The 25840-nt window shown below is 50.1% G+C and overlaps 1 protein-coding gene across 4 annotated transcripts in view; it reads right to left on the bottom strand.

Annotated features, from left to right (window-relative positions):
• Positions 1–25840, bottom strand: part of DLGAP2 (DLG associated protein 2) — a 645672-nt gene that overhangs the window by 75834 nt on the left and 543998 nt on the right. For all 4 annotated transcript variants that reach the window (XM_070781742.1, XM_070781741.1, XM_070781744.1 and 1 more), the window contains 2 exons: positions 20367–21427; positions 11636–11847 (listed from right to left, as the gene is read on the bottom strand). In XM_070781742.1, coding sequence (XP_070637843.1) covers positions 11636–11847; positions 20367–21427 — 1273 coding nt within the window. The remainder of the gene's footprint in view (positions 1–11635; positions 11848–20366; positions 21428–25840) is intronic.

Here is a 25840-nt window from a genome sequence, read left to right as displayed (position 1 = left end):
GGTTAACCAGCCTGGTGGCTAACAGGTAACCATAGGTGCAGCAAGAGGATGATCGATCAGCATGGCAACCAGTACGTCACCACTAACCACCTCGGTATCTATGCACCTGCTGTTCACTGAGCTACACACACTGCCCGGGTGCCCCTGGGCCGGCACAGACCTGACTCATGTACTCGGCCAGTGTGCACGGAGCACCCTCTGGGGGCAGAGTCTGCACACAAAGGACGGCAGTTAACACTAAATACCTCCGGGTTGTGGAGATCAAAGAAAAATTCAGTCCACATACAGAGACTCTTTCATCAAACCCTCGACAAAAGGAAGTGAGAAAACGCGGATTTTGAAGAGAACGGAAAACGCAGAGAGTCCATGAGTGACAGGTGAGACCAGCCACTGTGGAAGCAGCCTGCCCCGGGGAGGGGGCCGGGGTGCAGCCCCTGCCTCTTCTGGACCGTCCAGCACGGGGACGGCCAGGACGGCCCTTCCTCAGGAAGCCCTGCCATCTCCCCACGTGGCTGAGACCCTGGCCACTCCCCCAGCCTCTCCTGCCCGTCCGTGGGCCCTGCCGTCCGATCAGGAAGGCGGGGTACCGCAGCAGTGCTGGTCTCCTGGGGGCGCCTGCTGTCCTCTGGCGCCGCCCGCCCCACTGACCCCGCAGAAGCAGAAAGCAGGCATCCTCATATCCGGCCGCCGGGACCGTGGAGGCGACCCCTCTCAGCAACTGTGCGCCACCTGCCCTGCCAGACTCGGCGCCGTTGCCATGCCTGCCCTCCTCACAGCAGCCGCTCACTGCACGCCACCCCAGCCCTGCCCGAGTCACAGCCCTGGGGGTCCCACTCTGTCCCTAGGACGTCTGCCTCCAGGCCGGTTTTCTCAACCCACACAACATCACTAAGGCAGCCCTGGTGACTCCCCCAGGCCTCCTGACGGACACCCGATGGTGTCCACCCAGTTGGATCAACCTTTCTAGAACAGGAATCTGCTAGCTGACTTGAATTTCTTCAGTGGTTCTCTATGGCCTTCAGGAATAGTTTTTAAGACAATTATTAGCATAACAAGGGAGACGCCTGGGACACAAGGTTTTAGTAAAAATCACCACTGACAATCCCACAGAATGAGAGTGAAAGTCACTCCGTCGAGTCCAACTCTTTGTGACGCTATGGACTGTAGCCCACCAGGCTCCTCCGTCCATGGCATTCTTCAGGCAAGAATACTGGAGTGGGTTGCCATTTCTTCTCCAGGGCATCTTCTTGACCCAAGGATCGAACCCAGGGCTCCCACATTGCAGGCAGACTCTTTACAGACTGAGCAACCAGGGAAGCCAACCCCACAGAATGGCCCCAGTGAAAATTTCCTTAAAAGCAGTTCCATCCATTAAACATTATTAAGCGCCAACTCTGTCAGGAAAATGGGGGTGAGCTCTATGCTCTCGAGAGACTTAGTATGAAGTCTGGAGAGTGAGACCAACAGGGAACCAGGTAAACTCCCGGGCCAGCATGTGAAGAACACGTTCTGTTCTGCTGGCAACAGCCACTCTGTTCTGTGTTTTCCCCGTTAGTACCAGAAATTAAAAACCACCGCGGCAGATAAATGTTTGTTTCCATTCTTCTCACTCCATTGTATTTTCTGACTGCTGATTTTATAGGTTAAATGTTTGACTACCTACCACTGTATAAAGTAAGAGGTACATGCTATTACTACTTAAGGAGAAAGAGGTTTTTTTCACTATTGCCATATCTAATGATAAATGCTGACTTTAACATCTACTTGAATGGTCACCATACAAATGTAGGAATCAGTTGACAGTAAAATGTATGTAGCATCCTGCTGTGATTGGAGATAATCACTAAATGCACCTCCATCTGAAATGAAAATAACAGTGTAACTGTACCACGAAACAGATCATAAGTGGAGTCCCTGTCAGCTAACAGTGTTAGCTGAAGAGCTACGGCATGACCACTACCAGGATAATAAAAAGAAATGAGTGTACACTGTCATCTGAGGAGGTGATAATGTAATCAGGACGTAGAGAAAGACACAGAAGATGGAAAAGAAGAATTATGACACCGAAGGTGCAGGAAAATGACAGAGGACTCTCGGTATGGGAACTCTGCAGTGGCCGGAAGTCACCCGGTACTGGGCAGTGTCTGGCCCTGGGAGGGGGTCTGTGTAGGAAAAGCCATGCACTGTCTGGTCCAGGAGTGCAGAGGCTCCTCCCCAGGTACACATGATGGGTGTTGGACTTGGAAGTGATTTCAGAGAGGGTCCAGGCTAGCAGCCCTCAAATGCTCACCCCTTTTGCACCATCGAGGAAGAGGCTCCCTGGTGATAATGCCAAGCCCCGACCCCTGCCAAGGACACGCGCCTCTCCCCGAGCATCTCCCACTGTATGTCTCACATAAAATGAGCCCTGGAGACACAAAATATGGCAGCACCGCTGGGAATAAGCTCCATTTTATGGCTTTAAAGTCCACATAAAATTATAATTCCACTTGAAGCTGCAAAGTCTAATAAAGTCACAGAGCATAAATTTATTACTGTAGTAACTTTACAACACAAGGATAATTTGTTTTAAATATGGTATTATTTTTGAAGAAACAGTACTTATAGGTTACAAGGAGGCTTAGAAGACAATAAAACTGATTTTCAATATATTTTCTTATGTTAACACTAACATATAATTTTGGAAAAAATTCAGAAAATATTTAAAAGAAAATGGAATTCAGCCAGAAGTCCACCACCCAGAGATAACCATGGCTAATATTTTCACATATTCGTTTTCCATTGCTATGTCTGTTGGCTCATTTCATGTACCAACTTGGCTTGACTGTGTGACCCAGCAACTTGGTCAAGAGTAGTCTAGACAGCCAAACCAGTCAATCCTAAAGGACATCAGTCCTGAATATTCATTGGAAGGGCTGGTGCTGAAGCTGAAGCTCCAATACTTTGGCCACCTCTTGCTAAGAACTGATTCACCGGAACAGACCCTGATGCTGGGAAAGATTGAAGGCAGGAGGAGAAGGGGATGACAGAGGATGAGATGGTTGGATGGCATCACTGACTCGATGGATATGAGTTTGAGCAAGCTTCAGGAGTTGGTGATGGACAGGGAAGCTGGTGTACTGCAGTCCATGGGGTCGCAAAGAGTTGGACGCAACTGAGCGACTGACCTGAACTGAACTGAGTCTAGACAGCACTGTGAAGGCATTTTTTAGATGTGTATGCTTTAGTAGCTCAGTCCTGTTGGACTCTTTGTGATCCCATGGACCATAACCTGCCAGGTTCCTCTGCCCATGGGATTTCCCAGGCAAGAATACTGGAGTGGGTAGCCATTATCCTCTCCAGGGTATCTTCCTGGACCAGGGATTCAACTCACATCTCTTGCATTGGCAATCATATTCTTTACCACTGAGCCATCAGGGAAGCCCAGGGATTTTAGATGTGATTAATATTTAAATTTTTAGACACTGAGAAAGCAGAGTGCCCTCCATTATATGGGTGGGCCTCATCTAATCAGTTGAAGGTCTTAAGAAAAAAGATTGACCTCCTTGGGGAAGAGAAATTGTGCCTTCAGCCTTCAGCCACAACCTCAGGTCTTCCCTGGGACCCCAGCCTGCCAGCCTGCCATGCAGAATTAGAATCTGCCAGCCTGCACAATCATGAGAGCCAATTTCTTACAGTTAACCCCTGTCTATCTTTCTCTTTCTCATACACACACACACTCTGTGTTTCTGGAGAACCCTGACTAACACACCACATAACACATAATCATAGATTCAGTGGCTTAAAGCAACACTCAAGAGTTAGCTTGCCTTAGAACTGCAGGTCACAGTCTGGCCCACAGTGACCAGGTTCTCTGCTCACAGTATCACAGATCGACACTAAGGTGCCAGCCAAACTGAGCTCTCATTGGAGGCTTGAACTTGTCTATAAAACAGAGACAGCCTCACAGATGGAGAGAAGGAACTTACGGTTACCGGTGGGAAGGATGGGGAGAAGAGACAGTTAGGGGCCTTGGGATGGACGTGTACACACTGCTATATTTTTAAATGGACGGCCAACAAGGACCTACTGTGCAGCACAAGGAACTCTGCTCGACGCTACGTGGAAGCCTGGGTAGGTGGGGAGTTTGGGGGAGAAGGGGTACGTGTATATGTGTGGCTCAGTCTCTTTGCTGTGTACCTGGAACAGTCGAGACATTGGCAATTGGCTACACTCCAAAACAAAATAAAAAGTTAAAGAATGCACATACATTTATATATATATTTGCCAAATTTTGCAATAAAAGAGATTTTTAAAAACATCTTTATCTCAATAAATTATTTCAAGAGCAATTTGGTTCATCAAAATCTCACTTTTTAATAGTCTGTAAAGATGATTCCTGTCACTGAAAATTAACTGATTAGTTTTGCTTGCCTGGTTAGTGCCCTGGCAAGTCTGTACTTTCAATCATTTATTTACTTGATACCTTATTTACACACCCAGTCCTAGCACAAACTTACTTATTGGAGGAATAAAGAAACAAATGCATATACTAAGTACAATACACCAAGGAAGGCAATGATTTTAATAGAATAACTCATCTTTACTACCTTTAGGAAAGTTGCATAAATCACTGCTGCTTTAGGTTTACTATTAGGCTTAATGTTGTTTAATTTTGCTCTCAAATCTTACAGATTCACCTCTTTTGCTCTAATCTCTTTATTCAGTGCATTGTCTGGGGACAGGTGGGGCTTTGACAGCCGTTGGCTTCTGTTTAGTTAACAGAAAGTCCTGTCTGACTTCTCGTAAGTGTTTGGCTGATCATCCATGCCATCGCTGTTAGACATCTGAAGACCACAGGTGTAAAGAGAGCGACTCGCATGTAAAGAGTGATGGCTTTCAGCACTCTTCATTGTTCGAGCGTGACAGCTCTCCATCCATTACACAATCAGATCCCTTGGTTCGCCAGGAGATGAACTGGGCACTGCCCTCAGCGCTGTGGGGGGACACGCGTGTCACGGCTGGATGAGCAGGAGAGAAAGCGCACAGAAGCAGCTGGGTGTAGACCGAGGGGACACGCGTGCAGCTGTGAGGGTGGTCAGGAACGACCTGACTTGAGGGCGGATTCGAGAGATCCTACGATGAGAAGAGGGAAAATGTTGGGAAGAAAGGACAGTATGTATTACTTTTACCTCTGAGTCGAGTTCCCTGCCCAAAGGGCTGGAAAGGAAAGGTGGTCAGTATTAAGCACTTTACATATTCATTACAGAAATTTGAAAAAGTAATTAAAATGGAGAAAAATAGCTAATAGTGGCTATCTTTATCCTCAAAAGTTGATCTTTTCTTCATTTTTGAAAGATACTTTCTCTAAGTCTCAAATTCTGGCTTCATAGGTTTTTCTTTTAATACTTTAAAGGTGTCACTTCATTGTTTTCTGGCTTGACTAGTTTATGACAAAAACCCTGTGAGAAGGTTTGTTCCTCTGTGTGTAATGTCCTTTATTTTTCTCCAGCTTTCTTTAAGATTTTCTCTTTATTCTCGGTTTCTGGCGGTTTGAATATGTGTGTATTTGTACGGGGTTTTGGTGGTTTGTTTGGGGTACTTATCTTTCTCGAGGCTTTCTAGATTCTTCAGTCTGTGATTTGCCATCCTTCACTGTTTTCAGAACTCTTGGGCGTTACATCTTCAAATGCTTCTTCCATGGACTGTGCACCTTCTCTTTTCTTCCTGGGATTCAGTTCCTTGGACAATTTAACGTTTGCCCACAGCTCTGGAGTGCTCTTTTCTGCTTCTGTTTCCTACATTTCTGTGTGTGTGGTGATTCCTGCAGACTATCTTCAAGTTCACTGACCATCACGTGGTTGTGCCGCATCTACTGATGAGCTCAGCACCTCTGCTTCTAACACCGTGGGTTTCCCCTGCAGTGCTTCTGCCTCCCTCTTCCTTACACTTTCTCTCTCTGCCCATTTCCCTTTGGTGTCTTTGAGTACTCCACGTTTTCCCTTTGATCTTTTATGGCATTAATCCATTATTTTAAAGTTCTCTCTGATGGTTCTGTCATGAGTCATCTCTAAATCTTCTCTTGGCTGCTCTGTCTCTTGAGAGTGGGTTTTACTTTCTTTTATTACGTCTTTTAAGTTCTGATATTTCTGACTAGATGGCACGTTTGCATAAATGAAGGTCCACACCATATATAAAAGAGGCACATTGAGATGTCCTGTCCATCCCTGTTACACCTGCTTCCTCCTCGCTCCTTAGATGGAAACATTTTTATTAGCTCCTTATTGATTCTTCTATTGTCTCTTTATGTAATACAATCTGACACGCGTTTTAGTCTTATTTTCCCATTTTATCATATAAAAGTGGCAGCATCGGGTCTTCCCTGGCGGCTCAGTGGAGGAGCCCACCTGCCAAGTGAGAAGATACAGGTTCAGTCCCACAGGCCGCAGAACAGGTGAGCCCGGGAGCTGCACCAGCTGAGCCCAGGGGCCACGCCTCCTGAAGCCCGCGCCCCTGGAGCCTGCGCTCCCTGACAAGAGCAGCCCAAGCACCGTGACGAAGAGCAGCCCCTACTCTCCACAGCTAGGAAAGAGTCCACGCAGCAGCGAAGACCCAGCACAGCCAAAAAACACATGAACAAATTTAAAAAAGAGAGAATCTGTAGTTACAATAAACATAAAAAGATTCTCAGTCTCTCACGTTTTTTTAAAAAAGTGGCAGCTATATAATAATGTCCTGTACTTTGTTTTTTAAAGTTGATGTAATCTGGATTGCTCCACAATTAGCACATAGAAGTGTTCCTCATTTTTATAGCTGCCTAATATTCTAGTATATCCTATTAATAATATTCTACTATTTCAATACTTGAGTATATCTATTGTTCAGTCAGTACTATCATGGTGGACTCTGGGTTACTGTAACTTCTGCTATTACTGATGATGTAACAATGAAGAGCATCTTAGCTGTGTTGCTCTTCCAGGTGAATCCACCTGTGCGACCAGATCCCTGCTGACGGGCATGCGGACAACTGACTGCTTCCTTCAGTGATGCACGAGAACTAGTGAGCACCACTACATTTCTGCACCTTTACACTCTAGAACGGGAGTTTAGATTTTTAGTTTTCAGTGGAATGCTAGAGCTCTCCCAGACTTTCAGTCACTGATGAGGTATGTGAACGTCTTCTCTGGCCTCTGCCTGTTTATATGGCCGCAGTGCTCATCTCTTCCTGACTGAATTGCAAGGTGTCTCTCTGTGTGAGGAATGTGAGCACATGTCACCTGTATCATGGGGCATTTCCCCAGGTTTCCATGACTGTCTTACTTTGGTGACAGTACCTTTAGTTTGCTCATTTGTTTGTTGGCCTTTACCATGAATATGTTTTTAGTTTTATGAATTAAAATATGTCAATATTTTGTAGTTTCTCACTGTGGAATAAGGTTGGGATATGCATTGGGAATACCAGACCACCTGACCTTCCTCTTGAGAAACCTATATGAAGGTCAGGAAGCAACAGTTAGAACTGGACATGGAACAACAGACTGGTTCCAAATAGGAAAAGGAGTTCATCACGGCTGTATATTGTCACCCTGCTTATTTAACTTCTATGCAGAGTACATCATGAGAAACGCTGGGCTGGAAGAAGCACAAGCTGGAATCAAGATTGCTGGGAGAAATATCAATAACCTCAAGTGGTGTCATAAGGATGACACCACCCTTATGGCAGAAAGTGAAGAGGAACTAAAAGCCTCTTGATGAAAGTGAAAGAGAAGAGTGAGAAAGTTGGCTTAAAGCTCAACATTCAGAAAACTAAGATCATGGCATCTGCTGCCATAACTCAATATCAAATAGATGGAGAAACAGTAGAAACAGTGTCAGACTTTATTTTGGGGGGCTCCAAAATCACTGCAGATGGTGACTGCAGTCATGAAATTAAAAGACGCTTACTCCTTGGAAGAAAAGTTATGACCAACCTAGATAGCATATTCAAAAGCAGAGACATTACTTTGCCAACAAAGGTCCGTCTAGTCAAGGCTATGGTTTTTCCAGTGGTCATGTATGGATGTGAGAGTTGGACTGTGAAGAAAGCTGAGCGCTGAAGAATTGATGCTTTTGAACTGTGGTGTTGGAGAAGACTCTTGCTAGTCCCTTGGACTGCAAGGAGATCCAACCAGTCCATAGTAAAGGAGATCAGTCCTGGGTGTTCTTTGGAAGGACTGATGCTGAAGCTGAAACTCCAGTACTTTGGCCACCTCATGCGAAGAGTTGACTCATTGGAAAAGACTCTGATGCTGGGAGGGATTGGGGGCAGGAGGAGAAGGGGACGACAGAGGATGAGATGGCTGGATGGCATCACTGACTCGATGGACGTGAGTCTGAGTGAACTCCAGGAGTTGGTGATGGACAGGGAGGCCTGGCGTGCTGCGATTCATGGGGTCGTAAAGAGTCGGACATGACTGAGCGACTGAACTGAACTGAACTGATACCTTCTCCAACTCAAGATTGTAAAATATTCACACATGCAGATTCATGTACATATATACACATGTACATACACACACCTGTATGTACACATGTATACACACACTGTATATACATACATAGACATATACACACACCGTACATACACATGTAGACATATACACATACCTGTACATACACACGTGTACATATACACACACCATACATACACATGTAGACATATACACACACCTGTATACAGTTACATATGCCAACATGATTCTTATGTTTATATCTGTAACCCTCCTGAGTTTATCTTTACATATGAAGTAATTCGTAACATAAGCTCTCCTTTCTCTGCAAATTTAAAATGCTACCTTCTTGAGAGAATGACTCAGAGATGTTCAAAATTATTAGAGATTAGACTTCTCAATTCAACTTAGTAGAAAAAGACCCTAAAATTAAATTAGTTGGTCTACCTTTCATAATAATAAAAAGTGAACTCTCCAGATATTAATACATAAACTAATTTAAAACCTAGTAAATTGGATTCAATAGCATCTTGAAATTTACATTGCATTTAAAATAGCTCTCAGTGGCATCTGCCTGTGGGCAGGGTCTGACCCATAGAGAGAGAGTTTGTCCTCGATCAATCAACACAACTCTTGAGAATTCTGGGCAGTAAAACAAGTGCGACAAGTCTTTGCTTGTTTGTTTTTGCTTCATTTTTCTTTCCAGAGTGAACAGACTTTCTGTCACCTTGCACTGTTTAGAGAACACAGCAAGGGGAGAGCGAGAATCCCTGCACGTGTAATAAGGAAGCACGGTCAGTTATTAATGGGAGGACTGGCTGCTTTCTTGGTGTAACAGCAGGAAGACAAGACACTCAACAGAACCACTGTCCCCAGAGGTCAAGCAGCCTTCACAGAAGGGAGGTTACATTATGTGGCTCAAAAGGGCTGACGACAGGTAGCTCCAGACCCTTGCAGGTCTCAGCCAGGCAGACCAAAGCAGGCTTGCTGGGCAAGTCCATCACACAGGAGAGTGTATGTGAGGCAGGAGGCATGTAAAACCCCCAGGGGTCAGCATGCCCATATGACAGGTTAGCCGTAAGAACATCAATCCATCCTCAATCCATCCAATTAGAACTAAAGTATAATTACCGGGCTATTTCTGGCTATTTTATCTGCCTTCTTGAATACCATTATTAACATCAATAGAATTAACTGTGCATACCAAGAGGAGAATAAAAACCTGAAGGAGGTCAGCAGACACTAATTCTTATGTTTATCATTTGAATCTTAATCCGCCTGTCAGTCAGCTCCCACTGGTGAAGTTCTGTGGTGCTGGAGGGAAACACATCTGGGGAGCTGCTAAATCCCAGACTTTCTGCTCAGGGCCATGTTTTAAACCCAACTTTGGAACCACCTTCTCCTTTCTCACAGAAAGCACGTGGTCCCTGGCATGCACTCCTGCTGTTCAGGTGAAGTACTTTCCCTGAACGTGGAATTACAATAACCGTTTTCAATCAAACCCCTGGTCCTTATGTGGCCAAGGCACCTCATCCCTTTGAGTCAGGGTTTTGTTCCATAACGTGGGCACAGTTTTAACCTCCCTGGGGAAAGAGCTGAGCTTTTGTGAGGTCATTTAAGATGAAAATAAATGAAATGATATTGAAACCTATAAAATCCCAAGATGTGCTAAGATCCTAACAGGCCATAACAACAACTTAATTGATGTACCGCCCAGTAACATATTTTCAAGAGAAATTTCGTATCTTAACACAAGGAACAACTTGCTATGGGAGTTTCATGGACTTTGCGAATCCGCGGAGTCGTCCTACAAGGCATGGTACTGTCTGGGCACAGCACCACCCGCTCCGCGTCATGTATCCACTGCAGCGTCAGATATGGGGGAAAAGAATAATCTACAGACATATAAGGAGAATGTAGCACATGCCCCGGGAACAGCGTTGACCTGCTGCTTCACCCTCTTGTCGAACCTCCACACCAGAGAAGCCAAGCTCGTGGTGGAAAAAGCAGGTGCTTCTTTGCATGTGAATCCAGACTTAGCTGGAAGGACCGGAAACAGACGACAGTCTGACAGCTAAGAACTGCAGTCGTGTTTTCATCATTCAAACGAATAGCCAAGTTCCTCGTTTCCTCTGTTTATATTTCGGAAATCAGTTGAATTTACCCGCAGTGTATCTCAGCACGCACCCCTGTGTTCACTGCAGCAGTAGTCACAATAGCCAAGACCGGGGCTCATCCTGTCTGTCCACGCAGAGATGAGTGGACAAAGACGGTGTGGAACAGATACGCAACGGGACATTTCTCAGCCATAAAAAAGAGTGGAATGATGCCATTTGAGCAACGTGGATGGACCTAGAGATTATCATACTATGTGAAGTAAGGCAGAAAGAGAAAGACAAACGCCACATGATATCGCTTATATGTGGAATCTAAAGTAACCCAGATGAACTTATCTATGAAACAGAAGCAGATTTACAGACACGGAACAGACGTGTGGTTGCCGGGAGGCGTGGGGGTGGGCGTGGACTGCGGGTGCAAACTGTCACAGACAGGCTGGATAAACAAGCGCACAGACAACGGTACCCAATATCCTGGGATAAACCCAGTGGAAAAGACTTTAAACAAAGAGTGTGTGCATGCATGTAACTAAATCACTTTGCTATACAGCACAGATTGGCGCAACGTTGTAAATCAACTATATTTCAATTTTAAAAACCCCACAGTGTATCTTTGGACAAATATATAAAGCATATTCTATGATATTTGTAAAATTAATCCAGTTCCTGTTCTTACCTTGCAAAAACTTTGTTGCCTACGCGCCTGTAAAGTTACAGTAAACACAAAACTCCCCACTGTGACTGTCTCTCACACACAGGAACTCCTGATACATAGCTGCAATGATCTGAGAAGACATGGGTGGCTATGACTGGTGCTCACTGGCTATGACTGGTGCTCAAATATTAATACCTGACTTAAAAATCACCCTAGTATATTTCCTTCATTACTATGCAGTAAGTGTAACCAAAGGTCTAATAGGTTTTTTAAAGAGGACTTTAAATTGATGGCCATTGAGTCCAATATTTTCAATCCTGGGCTTTTTCTGGGTTGACTGCTGGCTCGTGTGAGGAAAGCCCTGGGCTGGGGCGGGGGAGGTGCAGGGGGCTTACGTTTGGAGGTCTCCCAGCGGCCTCTGTCCGATGGATGTGAGCAGGGGCTCCGGCCGGAGGGCCAGCTTGGGGGACGTCTTGGGGCTGGAGTCCGAGTCCCCGCTGTCCTCATCGCCCATGGCTTTGATGTAGCTCCCGCTCCTCATCCTCCTGCAGGGGATCTCGTCGTCTCTGCCCCCCGTGGGGCGCCCTGCCCACTCGTCCTGGGGCACCTGGGGAGAGCACACAGGGCGTCAGGGCCCCAGCTGCCTCCTGGGGACGCAGCCCCCGAAGACACGGCTCGTCACCAGCACTCAGCACCGAACGTCACATGCTTCTTCATGGTCCGTCACTCAAATCCCAAAAGGATGTTCACATATAATCATTGCTTTTCCTCCTGTTATAAAAGTGACAAGCGTTATGGGAAAAGTGAGAAAATGTTAGAAAAGTAGAATGAGGAAAAAATGTAGTTTCAGCACCTGGAAAAACCACTGCTAACACTTAGATTTATTTCCTTGTGGTGAGAAAGCAGTTGAACCTTGAGAAAACTGGACAAAAGAGGTCTCCAGTGTGGAGAGGAAGAAAGGAGGAGAAGAAGGAAACCAGAGGAGGAGGCCCTGAGGCCTGTGAGCGCTGACATGGGGCGTGGGTCGTGGTCCCCACGCCGGGGCCCGGCACGCTGGGGCCCTGCCCGCCAGGGCATGCCCGGACCTGAGTCCCGGCACTCAGACCGTGTGCTGTTGGCAGCGTGCGTGCAGGCTGCGCTGCGGGGAGGAAGGAGCAGGCCTGCAATCGGTGCTGATCCGCCCCCCAGGAAACCCGAGGTCCTCACACAGCACACACATCACAGGCTGTCTCCGCCACAGGCGCTCAGGGCAGAGTGGTCCCTTCACGCTCCACCAGCCGTGATGCTGACAAAAACCAAAACCACACCAGGCAGTGGCCGAGTGTAGGGGGATGTGTGAGTCCACACGCGCCAGCACCATCACACGGAGCTATGTAGTCCAAGGACCCAGTGCACATGCTCTTCACGCTGGAGGAGGGAATCTCCCACCATGCTCTTCGTGGAGATGATGCAGTTCCGTGTTGACAAAGTCTTCGTAGGTGGGGCTTGTCCTGTGGTTAATGGCTGCGCTGTGCGTAGTCATTCAGTCCTGACTCCTTGCGAAGTCATGGACCCCATGGAGCCTGCCAGGATCCTCTGTCCATGGGGATTCTCCAGGCAAGAATACTGGAGTGGGTTCATTGTAAAAGGAGTCTTGCCATCTTTCCACGTTAAAAAAAAAATTTTTTTTAATTGAAGTTCAATTTATTTACAACCTTGTGTTAATTTCTGCTGTATAACAAAGTGATTCAGCTATACATATATACACTGTTTTTCATATTCTTTTCCACTGTGGTTATCACAGGATATTGAATCCAGTTCCCCGTGCTATCCAGTAGGACCTGCTGTTTACCCACCCTGTAAACACTAGTTTACATCTGCTAACCCCAAACCCCTAGTCCTCCCCACCCCTCCTGCCCGCCTCGGCAACCGCACGTCTTTTCTCTGTGTCTGTGAGCTTGTCTGTTGATGCGTTCATTTGTCATCTCTCAGTTTTGATGGGGCCACTGGGCTGTTCGTTACCGTCCCAGCCAGGGACACGCAGGGCTAGCTGCCAGGGCAGAGTTATCAGCTGAAAGCACTTTTTCTCCATCTTCCATCTTGCACACTGCAGCCCAGGGCACGACGGATGCCCCTTCTGGGGCCCCCACCAACACGCAGGGAGCGGGCGCCCCTCAGTGAGGGTGAGCGCATGGGTACCGAGCCCCCCAGACCCCATGGTGACACTCCACTGAACCTCCCTGCAGCCTGGGTGCGGAACCGGCCCCAACCCCGGGCCAGGCTGGGTCCATGAAAGACACAGAGACACGCCAGCCTCACGTGGAAGAGGAGGGGGCTTCACAGGACAGAGACTCTGGGTCCTCACAGGCCTGACCCTCAGGGCGACGTGGCCCAGGGACTCCCAGCTGCAGAGCAGGGCTTGGGGGCAGCATGTCCAAGTTCCCTACAGCCAGGTGCTGAGCGCCCATCTCCCAGCGGCTTTCAAGGGGATGGTGACCCCGGGGAGGGGTCCAGACCTGGGCAGGCGGGTGGGCACGAGACCACAGAGGGCAGCACAGAGCTGCCAGAGACACTGCGGGAAGAAGAAGAAACGCCGGCAACACAGCCACTGGGGAAAGACACAGGATTACAGGAGTGGGGGCACTCGGGAGAGGAGATCAGGAGGAGGGAAGTCTGGGCTTCTCCAGACATCCAGGCCTCTCTCCTCACAGGGGTCAGTTTCAGCAATCCCGAAAACTGGAGGATGGACAAGGCTGTGGGACAGAGGCTGCCCCCAGCCTCTTGCCCAGCAGTAACATGGGCCCACGCTTTATGCCACTAGTCGGAAGACTCGATCTGTGGGTGCCTCTGACCCAGCAATGTCCCCAGACAACAGGATTCGTGCTGGGGACTGTGAACTGATCATTAGGGTCAAAGGAGGGAACTGATAATATCTCATGGGGTGGTTGAAAATATCTACTAAACCATGCCATGGATAATATGCACAAGAACGAGTATTTAGCCAAGGAGAGATGTCCATGAGGGAGAGCACTTTCTAAACTTTGGACACCATGTTTCTGATACTGTAAAAGCAGATGTGTGTGCGTGTGCACGCGTGTTCAGTTGTGTCTGATGTTTTGAGACCACATGGACTGTACCCACCAGGCTCCTCTGTCCATGGGATTTCCCAGGCAAGAATACTGGAGTGGGTTGCCATTTCCTTCTCCAGGGATCTTCCCGACCCAGGAATTGAACCATGTCTACTTTGTCTCCTGCATTGGCAGGGGGGTTCTTTATCGCTGAGCCACCAGGGAAGCCCTGAAAGACAGAGATGCTGTATTATGCATAGAAACACAGCCGGGAGGATGTGCAATGATCACTGGGAGACAGTAATGGTGGGCTTTTCAATGATTTTTCTTTATGTTTTCTAAATTTTCTACATGGACCATATATATATTAATAACTATTGTAATAAAAAGTAAACTTATTTTTTTAATTTAAGAAAATTTAGTCCCAAGTGAGAATACATTTCAGTAGAGGAGACAGGCATAAAATAAAGTGATTATGGTTTAATTAGGGCAAAGAAGGAGGTGCAGAGGGCAAATAGGGAAGGAGCCAGAGGAAGCTGTTGACAGAGAGGAGGTGATCGGGGAAGGCTTCCTGGAGGTGAGGCTGGGGGCTCTAAGTCACTGGGACTCGAGCAGCAGGCAGAAGAGTCTCACAGAGACTCCAGCTCCCCCGCCAGCGCCCGGGAGAGGGGCTCGGCTGTGGGGCAGGCGCTCCAAGGAGGCTGGTGGGAGGTGGATGGGGAGGAGCCACGTGCCAGGGAAGACGCGTTCCCACTGGCAGCTTATGGAATTTTTGTGAATCAAAAACATGCTTCTGTTAAAAAAAAAACAAAGTAGAGGTTTTTTTTCCCAGAAGCTTGTGAATTAACTAACAAATGAGATCAGCTTGTATATTTTTGTTTCTGATTGAAGCTGCCAATTTCGCAGTCTTTGACAGACGAGATTTCAATACAGAAGGAGAGTAAACCAGAGTCAAGGGCAGTTGCAACGCTGATTCCAAAGCATATGTCTGCAGACTGTAAAAAGAACGGGGGAGTGACACTGAAATGCCACCGTGCCTCAGTAAAGAACGCTTTATTCAGCACATTACAGGCTCACAAACCTGCAGTGGCAGGCGTGAGGGTGGCCAGGGTGGACCCCAAAACATCAAGTGCTTCATGGACGAATAAACTTCTTTTCATGGTATCCACAGCTTCTGCGAATCCATGTGTAACCTTTGCTGCATTTAGAGATAACTATTACTCTAATTTCCTACTTGCTTAGAGCACTGACATTTACAATTTCTGAATAGGCATCTTCTTAAGGTTGAGGTGAGTGTAGATTTCAGTATCTCCTGCTTATTGCTTGAAGAAGATTTCAGGCTGCAGATTAAAATGTCCTTTCTTCCTTTTAAGCAGCATGGCAAAGGTACAAGGGGTTTTGTAATAATATTCTCTTCCAGGTGCTGAAACCAAGGAAGAAAATGCCATCAAACACTAGGTGTCCATGTGGGGACATGTCTTCTCCATTCAGTCCACAATTTTCTTGTTTTGTTTTAAATGCACGCCAGGCACATTTGCCCTGGGAATATAACAGAGCAAGACAGCTGGGCTTCCCAGTTCCAGGCTGTCACAGTGCAAGACCATGGGTCTGAGTGGGGCGCCCTCGAGGGCAGCCTGGACATCTGTCTGGGGCGGCTGTGATGCCACACACTGGGGGGATGTGGCCAGCACCCCGGGGGTCAAGAAGCAGGACGCAACCCCACCCCGTGGAGGATCAGCTGCTGTCCTGTGTGACCCCACCCCTTGGAGGGCAGGCTCCTGTCCTGTGTGATCCCAGCGTTTGCCTTCCTGTCTGTGACGACCCAAGCCTTGACTACAGCTCTTTTCTGTATGTAAACCACAGTGCTCTTGGTTTCCTCTGCGCGGTGTCACTGATGGAGGGAACTGTGGTGCGCTGTTCCACCTGGAGGTCAGAGCAGCCTGCGGGCGGGCCTCTGAGACTCCTTCCTCGGGTCCAGATTAGCGGCAAGTCTTCACCCAGAAACGAGCTCCCAAATTCTCCCCTTCCCTCTGGACACGTCTGTCAGGGACCAGACGATTTGATATTAAGATTCATGTTCTTATTTCACAAGTGACCTTCCTTTTATTTCTCTGTTTTATTAGTGTTTGGAGGCTTTATACATGGACATGAGCCTGTGCACTTGAGCCTTGAACAACGTGGGAGTCGGGTGCCACCCGTCCACACGGCGAAAAGTCGAGCCTAACGTGCAGTCAGCCTTCCATGTGTGGTTTAGAAAAACCATCCATCTTTACCAAATGGGCCTTTTCTGGTTTCTGCCTCAAGCACTTCAAAGGCCTCAGGCCTTGGGTGCTTCCACACAGCCCGAAGTAAATGCTGACTTCCGACCAAGAGCTGAGGGTGTGGGTCAGCTCTGAGACCGACTCCTCCACACCCCGTCTGAAGTGACCCCACCTCTGTCCGGACGCTGTCCCCTATCCCAGCACACGGGGGCAGGGCTGATGGGAGTGACGACTGTCCAGCACGTGGACTGACCCAGGAGGCTGCGACCGTTCACTGCATCACTGTCAGGTGCTGGCTTGGTCTCGGGCCTGTGACAGGCAGGCATTTGAGGAATGTTGCTGAAATAAATTCTTCATTGACGGATGGTGGGGTTTGAGCATTTGCCAGCCATGAGCCTGGTAAATCTCTCTGCCTCACTGATTGCGTATACATCAGACGCTGTGGTTAGATTCAAGAGAGTGTAAGAAAGACCCTTGGGAAACCGTCAGTCACTACAGAAACGTGTAATATTGTGTGGGTGAGCATGCTACTTCATTCCCGTTCACCAGTTAAGAATGACAGGGCCTGTGTGTGACTGAATGTTCGCAGTGGGAAGTCAGAGAGGAGCTGCCTCGTGGGCTGGCACGCCCGCCACCCTCAGCACAGAACCCACTGTGGTAGCAACGCTGGGAAAGGCAGCGTCGTAGGCTGTATTTCTGTGTGCACTCGAGCCAGGGGCCAGGGGACCTTATCAGCTTCATGAGTGACCCAGGAGCAGGCTGCTCACGACCCACAGCATTTGGAGCCCTCTCCCGTGAAGGACGGTGGGGCAGGCTGGGTGCCTGGGGCTGGGACGTGCAGACCTTGGCAGGGCTGGGTATTGGGGGCAAGGCTGAAATGCCCTTCTAGCCTGGGGAAGCCTCCGTGCTCACGGTGGCCCTCAGCTCCATGTGCTTCTGCTCATCTCCTCCAACAGCTCCTGGAGTGTCGGGCCGGGAGCTCTTCCCCCAGCAGACCCCAGACAAGACACTGCAGCATGGTCAACACACATGTGGAGGGAGACCCTGGTCACCGGAGGGACCCCGTGGGTCTGGACCGCCAGTCGGGCAGAAACAACAGAGACAGGAAGGAGGGACAGAAAGTGAAGGAGGCGGGGGGAGATGCCAGGGCCCAGGATGGGAGAAGGGGACCAGAGCTGGTGCTGGTCCCAGGCTGCGTGACGCTGGAGGGGGGCTGCACTGGAGGGGTCAAGGCCCACGTTCCCCGTGTGCTCCCAGTGTGTTCCCGGTGTGCTCCGGGTGTGTTCCCGGTGTGCTCCCGGTGCGCTCCAGGTGCGCTCCCGGTGTGCTCCAGGTATGTTCACAGTGTGCTCCCAGTGTGCTCCCGGTGTGCTCCCGGTGTGTTCCCGGTGTGCTCCCAGTGTGCTCCAGGTGTGTTCCCGGTGTGCTCCTGGTGTGTTCCCGGTGTGCTCCCAGTATGCTCCAGGTGTGTTCCCGGTGTGCTCCCGGTGTGTTCCCAGTGTGCTCCAGGTGTGCTCCCAGTGTGCTCCCAGTGTGCTCCAGGTGTTCCCAGTGTGCTCTAGGTGTGACAGAGGCAGCTGCCCCCATCTGTCCTCCCACCAGGGTCGGGCAGCCATCGTCCACCTTGTGTCCCTGGAACTCAGGGCAGGGCGTGACAGGGAGCATCCGCTCCTGAGCTGACCAGCTGCACGTCACCCACCCGGTCAGTGTGATATTCATTAAAACTCCGACTTTAGATGTTGTGTCTGCTGATGGAGGAAACAACCAAAGCAAGCTCTTTGAAAGAATAAAACATCAGAATTTTCTTTCAACTCTGTTGTCTGCTTTGACCTACTTAACATAAAACGGACTTCCTCTAATGTTAACTACGTATTCTGTACAAACCAAAGGTGAAAACAAAATACAACACTTTTGCTCACCTCCAGATTTCTCTAGCTTCTGGTGGAGAAAACAAAAAGAGCCTATGAACATTTATTTCTCTCCTCTGTTCTTTTAAATCTTACTCCTACAGCAGCAGCTACAGACAAACTCTTCCACTCCCCTGCCTCTGATCTGGCTGGGGAGGATTCCCAGGAAGTGCAGTGCAGTCAGCAGGGAGACTGTGGAAGGGCTGGGGCTCCAGCCCCTGGGACACCAGCAGCCTGGGGAGGGGTGGGGCCTGGGGCACTCCAAGTCTCACATCTCCCATGTTTATCACAGTCCTTTACAGATGTTCAGGCAAAAACTTCCTATTTATGCATTAGCAAGGACTTCCTGGTGGCTCAGTGGTAAAGAACCTGCCTGCAACGCAGGAGACCTGGGTTCGATCCCTGGATTGAGAAGATCCCCTAGAGGAGGGGATGGCAACCCATTCCAGTATCCTTGCCTGGAGAATTCCAAGGAGAGAGGAACCTGGTGGGGTCCATTGGGTCACAGAGAGTTGGACACAACTGAAGGGCATTTAGCAAGTAACTACAAGTAAAATTTAAGTCTCTTAAATATTAATATTTTAATTAATATTAATCAAATATTACTATTTTAAAATAAAATAATAATAAGCAATATTATTTAAATATTGCTATTTAAATCTGTCTCTTTGAATAAATCTGCCTATTAAAGCAATCTGATAAGCACATTTTCCTTTTAAACCAGATCCACTCGGTCATGGAGCATGCTCCAGGTGGCGGTTGGAATTGCTAACGCAATTCCAATTCACAGCCACCTGATGCCTGAGAAGAATCACGGTTGCTTATCTGCCTGGTTAACTGACTTCCTGACAACTCAGCCAGCAATCAGACACTGGCGATCAGACGGTTACTCAGGGTTCCAAGAGAACCTCTCCAATCCTGTGCACAGCCCGCATCACCCATCGAAGGGTGGATTCGAATGCAAATTACATGTGCCCTGAAGGAAACTTCAGGTTTCAGAGCTTTGCTAACAGCACTGTTAGCTGAGAGAAGTAACTGCAGAGGCCTCTGGAAAAAAGAGGGGGCCTCTTGGTGCTGGGCTCCCCTTTCATTTGGGCACATGTGGTTAGGAGCCAAGAGGACAGGAAGGGCCCCAGAGAATTCCGAGGTCACTGTGTCCGCACCCGCCCGTGCCTGTTGTTGCCTGCGGTGTGTTTCACCCACACCCCAGAGAACAGATTCGGTTCCTACAACCAGGCTCCCTGACATATCCAAGGTTTAAAGCTGCCAGCGTGGGGAAAGCTGGTGAGCTCATGCAAACTCATTCCTGGGCCCCACTGGCCGCTTTCAGATGGGGAAACGTTGCTGTGGGAGCACACGTAGCCGTCACTGGATCCTGCAGCCTCAGAGGCCCCCGGGACTGGCCCGCCACACTCCAGGTCCTCCCAGGATGCTCCCACCAGCAGCCTGCAGAGTTGGGATAACCCCCTCACCTGCAGAGCAGGGACACCCCCCTGACCTGCAGAGCCCGGACGCCCCCCTGACCTGCAGAGCCCGGATGCCCCTCTGACCTGCAGAGCCTGGACGCCCCCGACCTGCAGAACCAGGTCGCCCCCTTCTCCTGCAGAGCCCGGATGCCCCCCTCACTTGCAGAGCCAGGATTCCCCCACTCACCTGCAGAGCCCAGACGCCCCCTGACCTGCAGAGCCTGGACGCACCCCTCACCTACAGAGCCCGGACGCCCCCCTGACCTGCAGAGCCAGGACGCCCCCTTCTCCTGCAGAGCCCGGATGCCCCCCTCACCTGCAGAGCCAGGATCCCCCTTCTCCTGCAGAGCCCGGATGCCCCCCTCACCTGCAGAGCCCGGACGCCCCCCTCACCTGCAGAGCCAGGACGCCCCCTTCTCCTGCAGCACCGGGACCCAGCCCTCACCTGCAGGTAGTGGCAGGGCCGCAGCGGCGGCTTCAACTCCGGGGGCCCGGGTGGCTTGTCCAGGTGCAGGGAGCTCTTGCGGTAGGCCTCCTTGGCCTGGCTCACGGTGAGCGTGGACCAGGAGCTGCGCTTCATGTACTTGGTGTCGGGCGTCAGGGCCAGGCCCTCGCAGGCCGAGCACTTGACGTCATTGTTGCTCTTGGAGGTTCTCAGCGAGAGGTCCCCGAAGGGGCCGGGCAGCGCGTCGGGGTAGCAGCGGGCCAAAGGCTCTGCGTGGGGCCGGCCGAGCGCGCTGGAGGCGCGGCAGGTGCTGTCACTGTCCAGGTTGTCGTCGGAGCCCCACCAGCTGCCCGGGCCCCCACGCGGCCGGCCCTCCACCTTGCGCTCGCGGCTCTTGCTCCGCCGGCCATGCTTGGCGTGGTGGCCGTGCGCGTGCTCGTCCGCCCTGCCGTCGGCCCTGGTGCCGTTGACGTGGCCTTTGGACGAGCCCTCCAGGGAGTGGGACTTGGTGAAGAGCTTCTGCACCGAGTGCACCAGGTGCCGGATGCGGCCGGGGCTCTCGCTGCGCTGCTCGGCGGCCGCGGAGGCGCGCTGGTACTGCAGCGTGTGGAAGCCGTCCCGGTGCAGCGGCAGCTGCTTCTCGAACTGGTCCAGCAGGTTGGCCGGGATGCGGTTGATCTTGGCGCCTGCGTGGGCCACGGCGCAGTCGTCCCTGCTGTCATAGTGGGAACTATAGTGCATGCGGGGGAAGGTGCTGCTGGACACGTGGTCGCCCAGCACCACAGGCAGCATCACGCAGTCGGAGTGGATGGAGGTCCGCGGGGAGCAGCGGTGGTGCTCCAGCGGGCAGCTGTCGGCAGGGCTGAGCAGGTAGGGCGGCCGCGCCTCGGGGCCGTGGTGCAGGTGGCCTAGCTCGCAGTCCTCGGGCGGCGTCAGGCCACATGTGTGGCCAGAGCACAGCGGCGGGTTCCGACTCCCAGATAAGCCCTTCATAGTCCTTGGTGCGGGGGAGTACCTCTCTTCATTGAAGTGCGGAGTCGGGGACCATGAATACTGCTGGTCTGTCGAGAGAACACAGAAGCCGGGTCAGATGTGGAGCAACCCGGAGGGAAAGCCTGTGTGGACACCCCGGTCCACACGGGGACTGTTTTTATCCCGGGACCACTCCTGATTTGGACACTCAACTGAATGGTCATTTTTTCACACCACATGGACAGCTCCAAACTCCAGGAGTATGAAGAAGAGTAACCACTATTCCCCAGGGTGGTTCTGCAACTACAAATACTGAATGTCTAAAGTGGTCATCAGGTCTTGACAGTAAGATTTGGTGGTGTTAAGCAAACAGTTTGGGGGAAAAGAGTTACATTGACTAGATTTGAGAGCTGTAGTTCAGTTTAAGAAGTTTGAGGAATAGCACCAGCTACTTAAGAAGTGAGATAGCTGGTGGGTTGATGCGCCACACCACACAGAGGGTTGGCTGTGAGCTGCGTAAAGCCACACACTGGCTGTGCAGGCAAGAAGCAGAGGTGACTTTCTCAAGGCCACCGTCCAAGTCAATATGAGGATGAAGCCATGATGCCCTGATTTCCTGTTTTGCACTGTTGATTTTGAGCTCTACGATTCTACTCAGAAAAAAAGGTTTCATTTTGTGAATGGTGCTACTGTACGGAGACCCTCGAACCACCAGAGCTGACCTCTGCAGGATGCTGGGTTTGCCAGGAGGAAGGCTGCACAACCTAGTGGTTGGATCAGGGCCTCTGGACATGACTAGTTAGGTTCTGCCCCCACTGGTGCAGGACTCTAGGTGGGCTTCCATGTCCTCAACAGTGGAGGTCCAGGAGGAGGGCATGCAATAGTTACTCTAGCTAAGTTGCCATGATTGTGGTTGTTACCATTTTCAACTCTCTTGGGTCAGCATTCATGAAGTTCAGGGTTTACTGGGCTCCAGGCTTTGCCCCTCGCTCTACCTCTACATCCTGCTGTCCTAGGATTTCTGCTTCTGTTGCTTCCAGCTGGCCATCAAAGAGGTGCAGGAGATACAGACTCCAACACAGCACAATATATGCATACGTAATGTGTATACATAATGCATATATCCACACGTAATATGTATACATTGTACACGGTATACATATAATATATATACAGTAAATACAGACTTTATAGTATATGTGTGCTGTGCTGTGCTTAGTCGCTCAGTCATGTCCAATTCCTTGCAACCCCACTGACTGTAACCCGCCAGGCTCCTCTGTCCATGGGGATTCTCCAGGCAAGAAAACTAGAGTGGGTTGCCATGCCCTCCTCCAGGGGACCTTCCTGAGCCAGGGATCAAACCAAGGTCTCCCACATTGCAAATGGATTCTTTACCATCTGAGCCACCAGGGAAGCCCATTATAGTATATACTATATATATATATATATAGCTTCCTCAATGGCTCAGCAGGTAAAGAAGTCTGCCTGCAATGCAGGAGACACAGGTGATGCGGGTCTGATCCCTGGGTTGGGAAGATCCCCTGGAGGGCATGGCAACCCACTCCAGTATTCTTGCCTGAAAAATCCAATGGACAGAGGAGCCTGGAGAGCTATAGTCCAATGGGTCACAATAGTACATAGTAAGAATATATGATATATAATGTAATACATACAGAAAATACAGACCCTAATAATGTACAGGCATGCTGCAGTCCATAGCATCACGGAGAGCTGGACACAACTAACTGAACAACAACAAATGTGTAAGGAAGCCGATTCTATTACAGTATGTAATACACATAAGTGGTGTAGCTCAGTTTAGTCGCTCAGTCGTGTCCGACTCTTTGTGACCCCATGAACCACAGCACGCCAGGCCTCCCTGTCCATCACCAACTCCCAGAGTCCACCCAAACCCATGTCCATTGAGTCGGTGATGCCATCCAACCATCTCATCCTCTGTCATCCCCTTCTCCTCCTGCCCTCAGTCTTTCCCAGCATCAGGATCTTTTCAAATGAGTCAGGTCTTCGCATCAGGTGGCCAAAGTATTGGAGTTTCAGCTTCAACATCAGTCCTTCCAATGAACACAGGACTGATCTTTAGGATGGACTGGCTGGATCTCCTTGCAGTCCAAGGGACTCTCAAGAGTCTTCTCCAATACCACAGTTCAAAAGCATCAATTCTTCGGCACTCAGCTTTCTTTATAGTCCAACTCTCACATCCATACATGATCACTGGAAAAACCATAGCCTTGACTAGATGGACCTTTGTTGACAAAGTAAGATCTCTGCTTTTTAATATGCTGTCTAGGTTGGTCACAACTTTCCTTCCAAGGAGTAAGCGTCTTTTAATTTCATGGCTGCAATCACCATCTGCAGTGATTTTGGAGCCCAGAAAAATAAAGTCAGCCACTGTTTCCATTGTTTCCCCATCTATTTGCCATCAAGTGATGGGACCGGATGCCATGATCTTCGTTTTCTGAATGTTGAGCTTTAAGCCAACTTTTTCACTCTCCTCTTTCACTTTCATCAAGAGGCTCTTTACACAAGTGTATAGGTAATACACATATTCATTTATAATATGCAGAAAATAAGGCTCTATTACAGTATACAATATGTATATATAATATAAATATGCATACACAGGAAATAGATTCTATGATCATGTATAATATGTACACATAACATGTGTATGTAATACGTATATATAATATGCACATATAGTATATAGTATGCATATATATGGGGCTTCCCTAGTGGCTCAGTGGTAAAGAATTCGCCTGCACTGCAGGAGACATGCGTTTGACTCTGGGTTGGGAAGATCCCCTGGAGCAGGGTATGCAACCCACTCCAGTATTCTTGCCTGGAGAATTCCATCGACAGAGGAACTCGGCCGACTACAGACCATGGGGTTGCAAAGAGTCAGACATGACTGAGCAACTAACATGCATATAATACACCTAGGGAATAGATTCTATTACCATGTATAATGGACACATAACATGTATATATAAGGCATATATTCATATATAGTACACACGTATAGTGTCTAGTAAGGATCCAGTACACACAGGGAATAGATCCTGTTAGAGTGTATAATGTGCACACGTGACAAGCATCTGTGATGCATACACCCCTACACAATATGTACATGCAGGGAACACAGATGGGGTGGCGGGCCCCGTGAGGCCACTGGCCGGCTCCAGCCCACGCCAGGCCCAGCAGATGCTCCGAGCCCTGAGGAGACCGGGGCAGCCTGGCGCCCCGCACTGCTGGCTCGTCTCTCAGCCTCCAGGAGCATCCTGCACTGGGTCACACCAGCGGCTGCTCTTGCGAGTCCTCTCCATGCCCCACCTCCCAGGCTGCACGCTTCCTCCAGGACTTCTTCTCTGAGACCCGGCGTCAACACCACCCGCCTCGGCTCAGACGAGCCTGGGACCCCCGTGCGCTTGTCCAGACGGGGACAAGAAGGGCACCCTGTCAGCGCCAAGGGCCTCACGCTTTCAGGAAGGAAGCTGACTGAGCCTGACCCCGCCTTGGGGTCCAGCACCCTCCCAGGGCCGGGGGCCCTATCCCCCTCCACCAAGAGCATCCCGCTTTCTTCACTCACAGACCTGCCCCGGTGCCACCTCACGAGGCGAGGACCTGCGCTCACAGAGCCACCCACCCTGGCCCCAAAGGTGCCCCCCGGGCCACCAAGGCAAACGGGGAAGAAAGCAGACAGACACGAGGTGTCTCCCCGATGGCCACTGACCCAGTTCTCTCGATGACCCTGCAGGAGAGGCATCTCCGGCTGCCAGGCACCGGACCAACGATGCCTGTGGAAATGGGGCGGGACCCTGCAGGCCCGGAACACAGGCCCCTCCACGTCCCCCGTTCTCAGCTTGGAGAAAAGGTTTTAGGCTCCCAGGCTTCCCCAAGGCTCAAAGAGCAGAGTCAGCAGTTACTAGCTGGGGAAGTGAGAGAATTGCAGAAAAAGGAAAATGTCCTGAAGAAACGAGACAAGAGATTCAACATCAGCACAGCGATAACACAGGGTCCTGGTTGCTCCTCAGGGATGGATGTACCATCTGACACATATCTTGGGGCTGTTCTGCAGAAAACAAGACCCCTGCCTGGGTGGAGGGTGGTGACTACATGCTCACACCCCAGACCAGCCGGAGGTTGAGGTCTGAGGCTCCTGGAGCGTCACCCCTCATGTCCAGGCCGTGGTCTGAGTGTGCCCTCATGGCCAGACCGGCCAGGAACAGGGATCTGAGACACCGTGGTCTCGGCTGGGGTGTCCCTGTCAGTAACCTGTCTGCTCCTGAGTCCAGGAACAGGGATCTGAGATGCCATGGTCTCGGCTGGGGCCTCCCCGTCAGTACCTGTCTGCTCCTGAGTCCAGGAACAGGGGGATCTGAGACTCCGTGGTCTTGGCTGGGGCCTCCCCGTCAGTAACCTGTCTGCTCCTGACTCCAGGAACAGGGATCTGAGGTGCCGTGGTCTGGGCTGGAGCCTCCCGT

The sequence above is a fragment of the Bos indicus genome, chromosome 27 (genome assembly GCF_029378745.1).
Source record: "Bos indicus isolate NIAB-ARS_2022 breed Sahiwal x Tharparkar chromosome 27, NIAB-ARS_B.indTharparkar_mat_pri_1.0, whole genome shotgun sequence".
Taxonomy (NCBI): Eukaryota; Metazoa; Chordata; class Mammalia; order Artiodactyla; family Bovidae; genus Bos; species Bos indicus.
The sequence above is the reverse complement of the archived record's forward strand: the minus strand, read 5'-3'. Positions and strand labels throughout refer to the sequence as shown.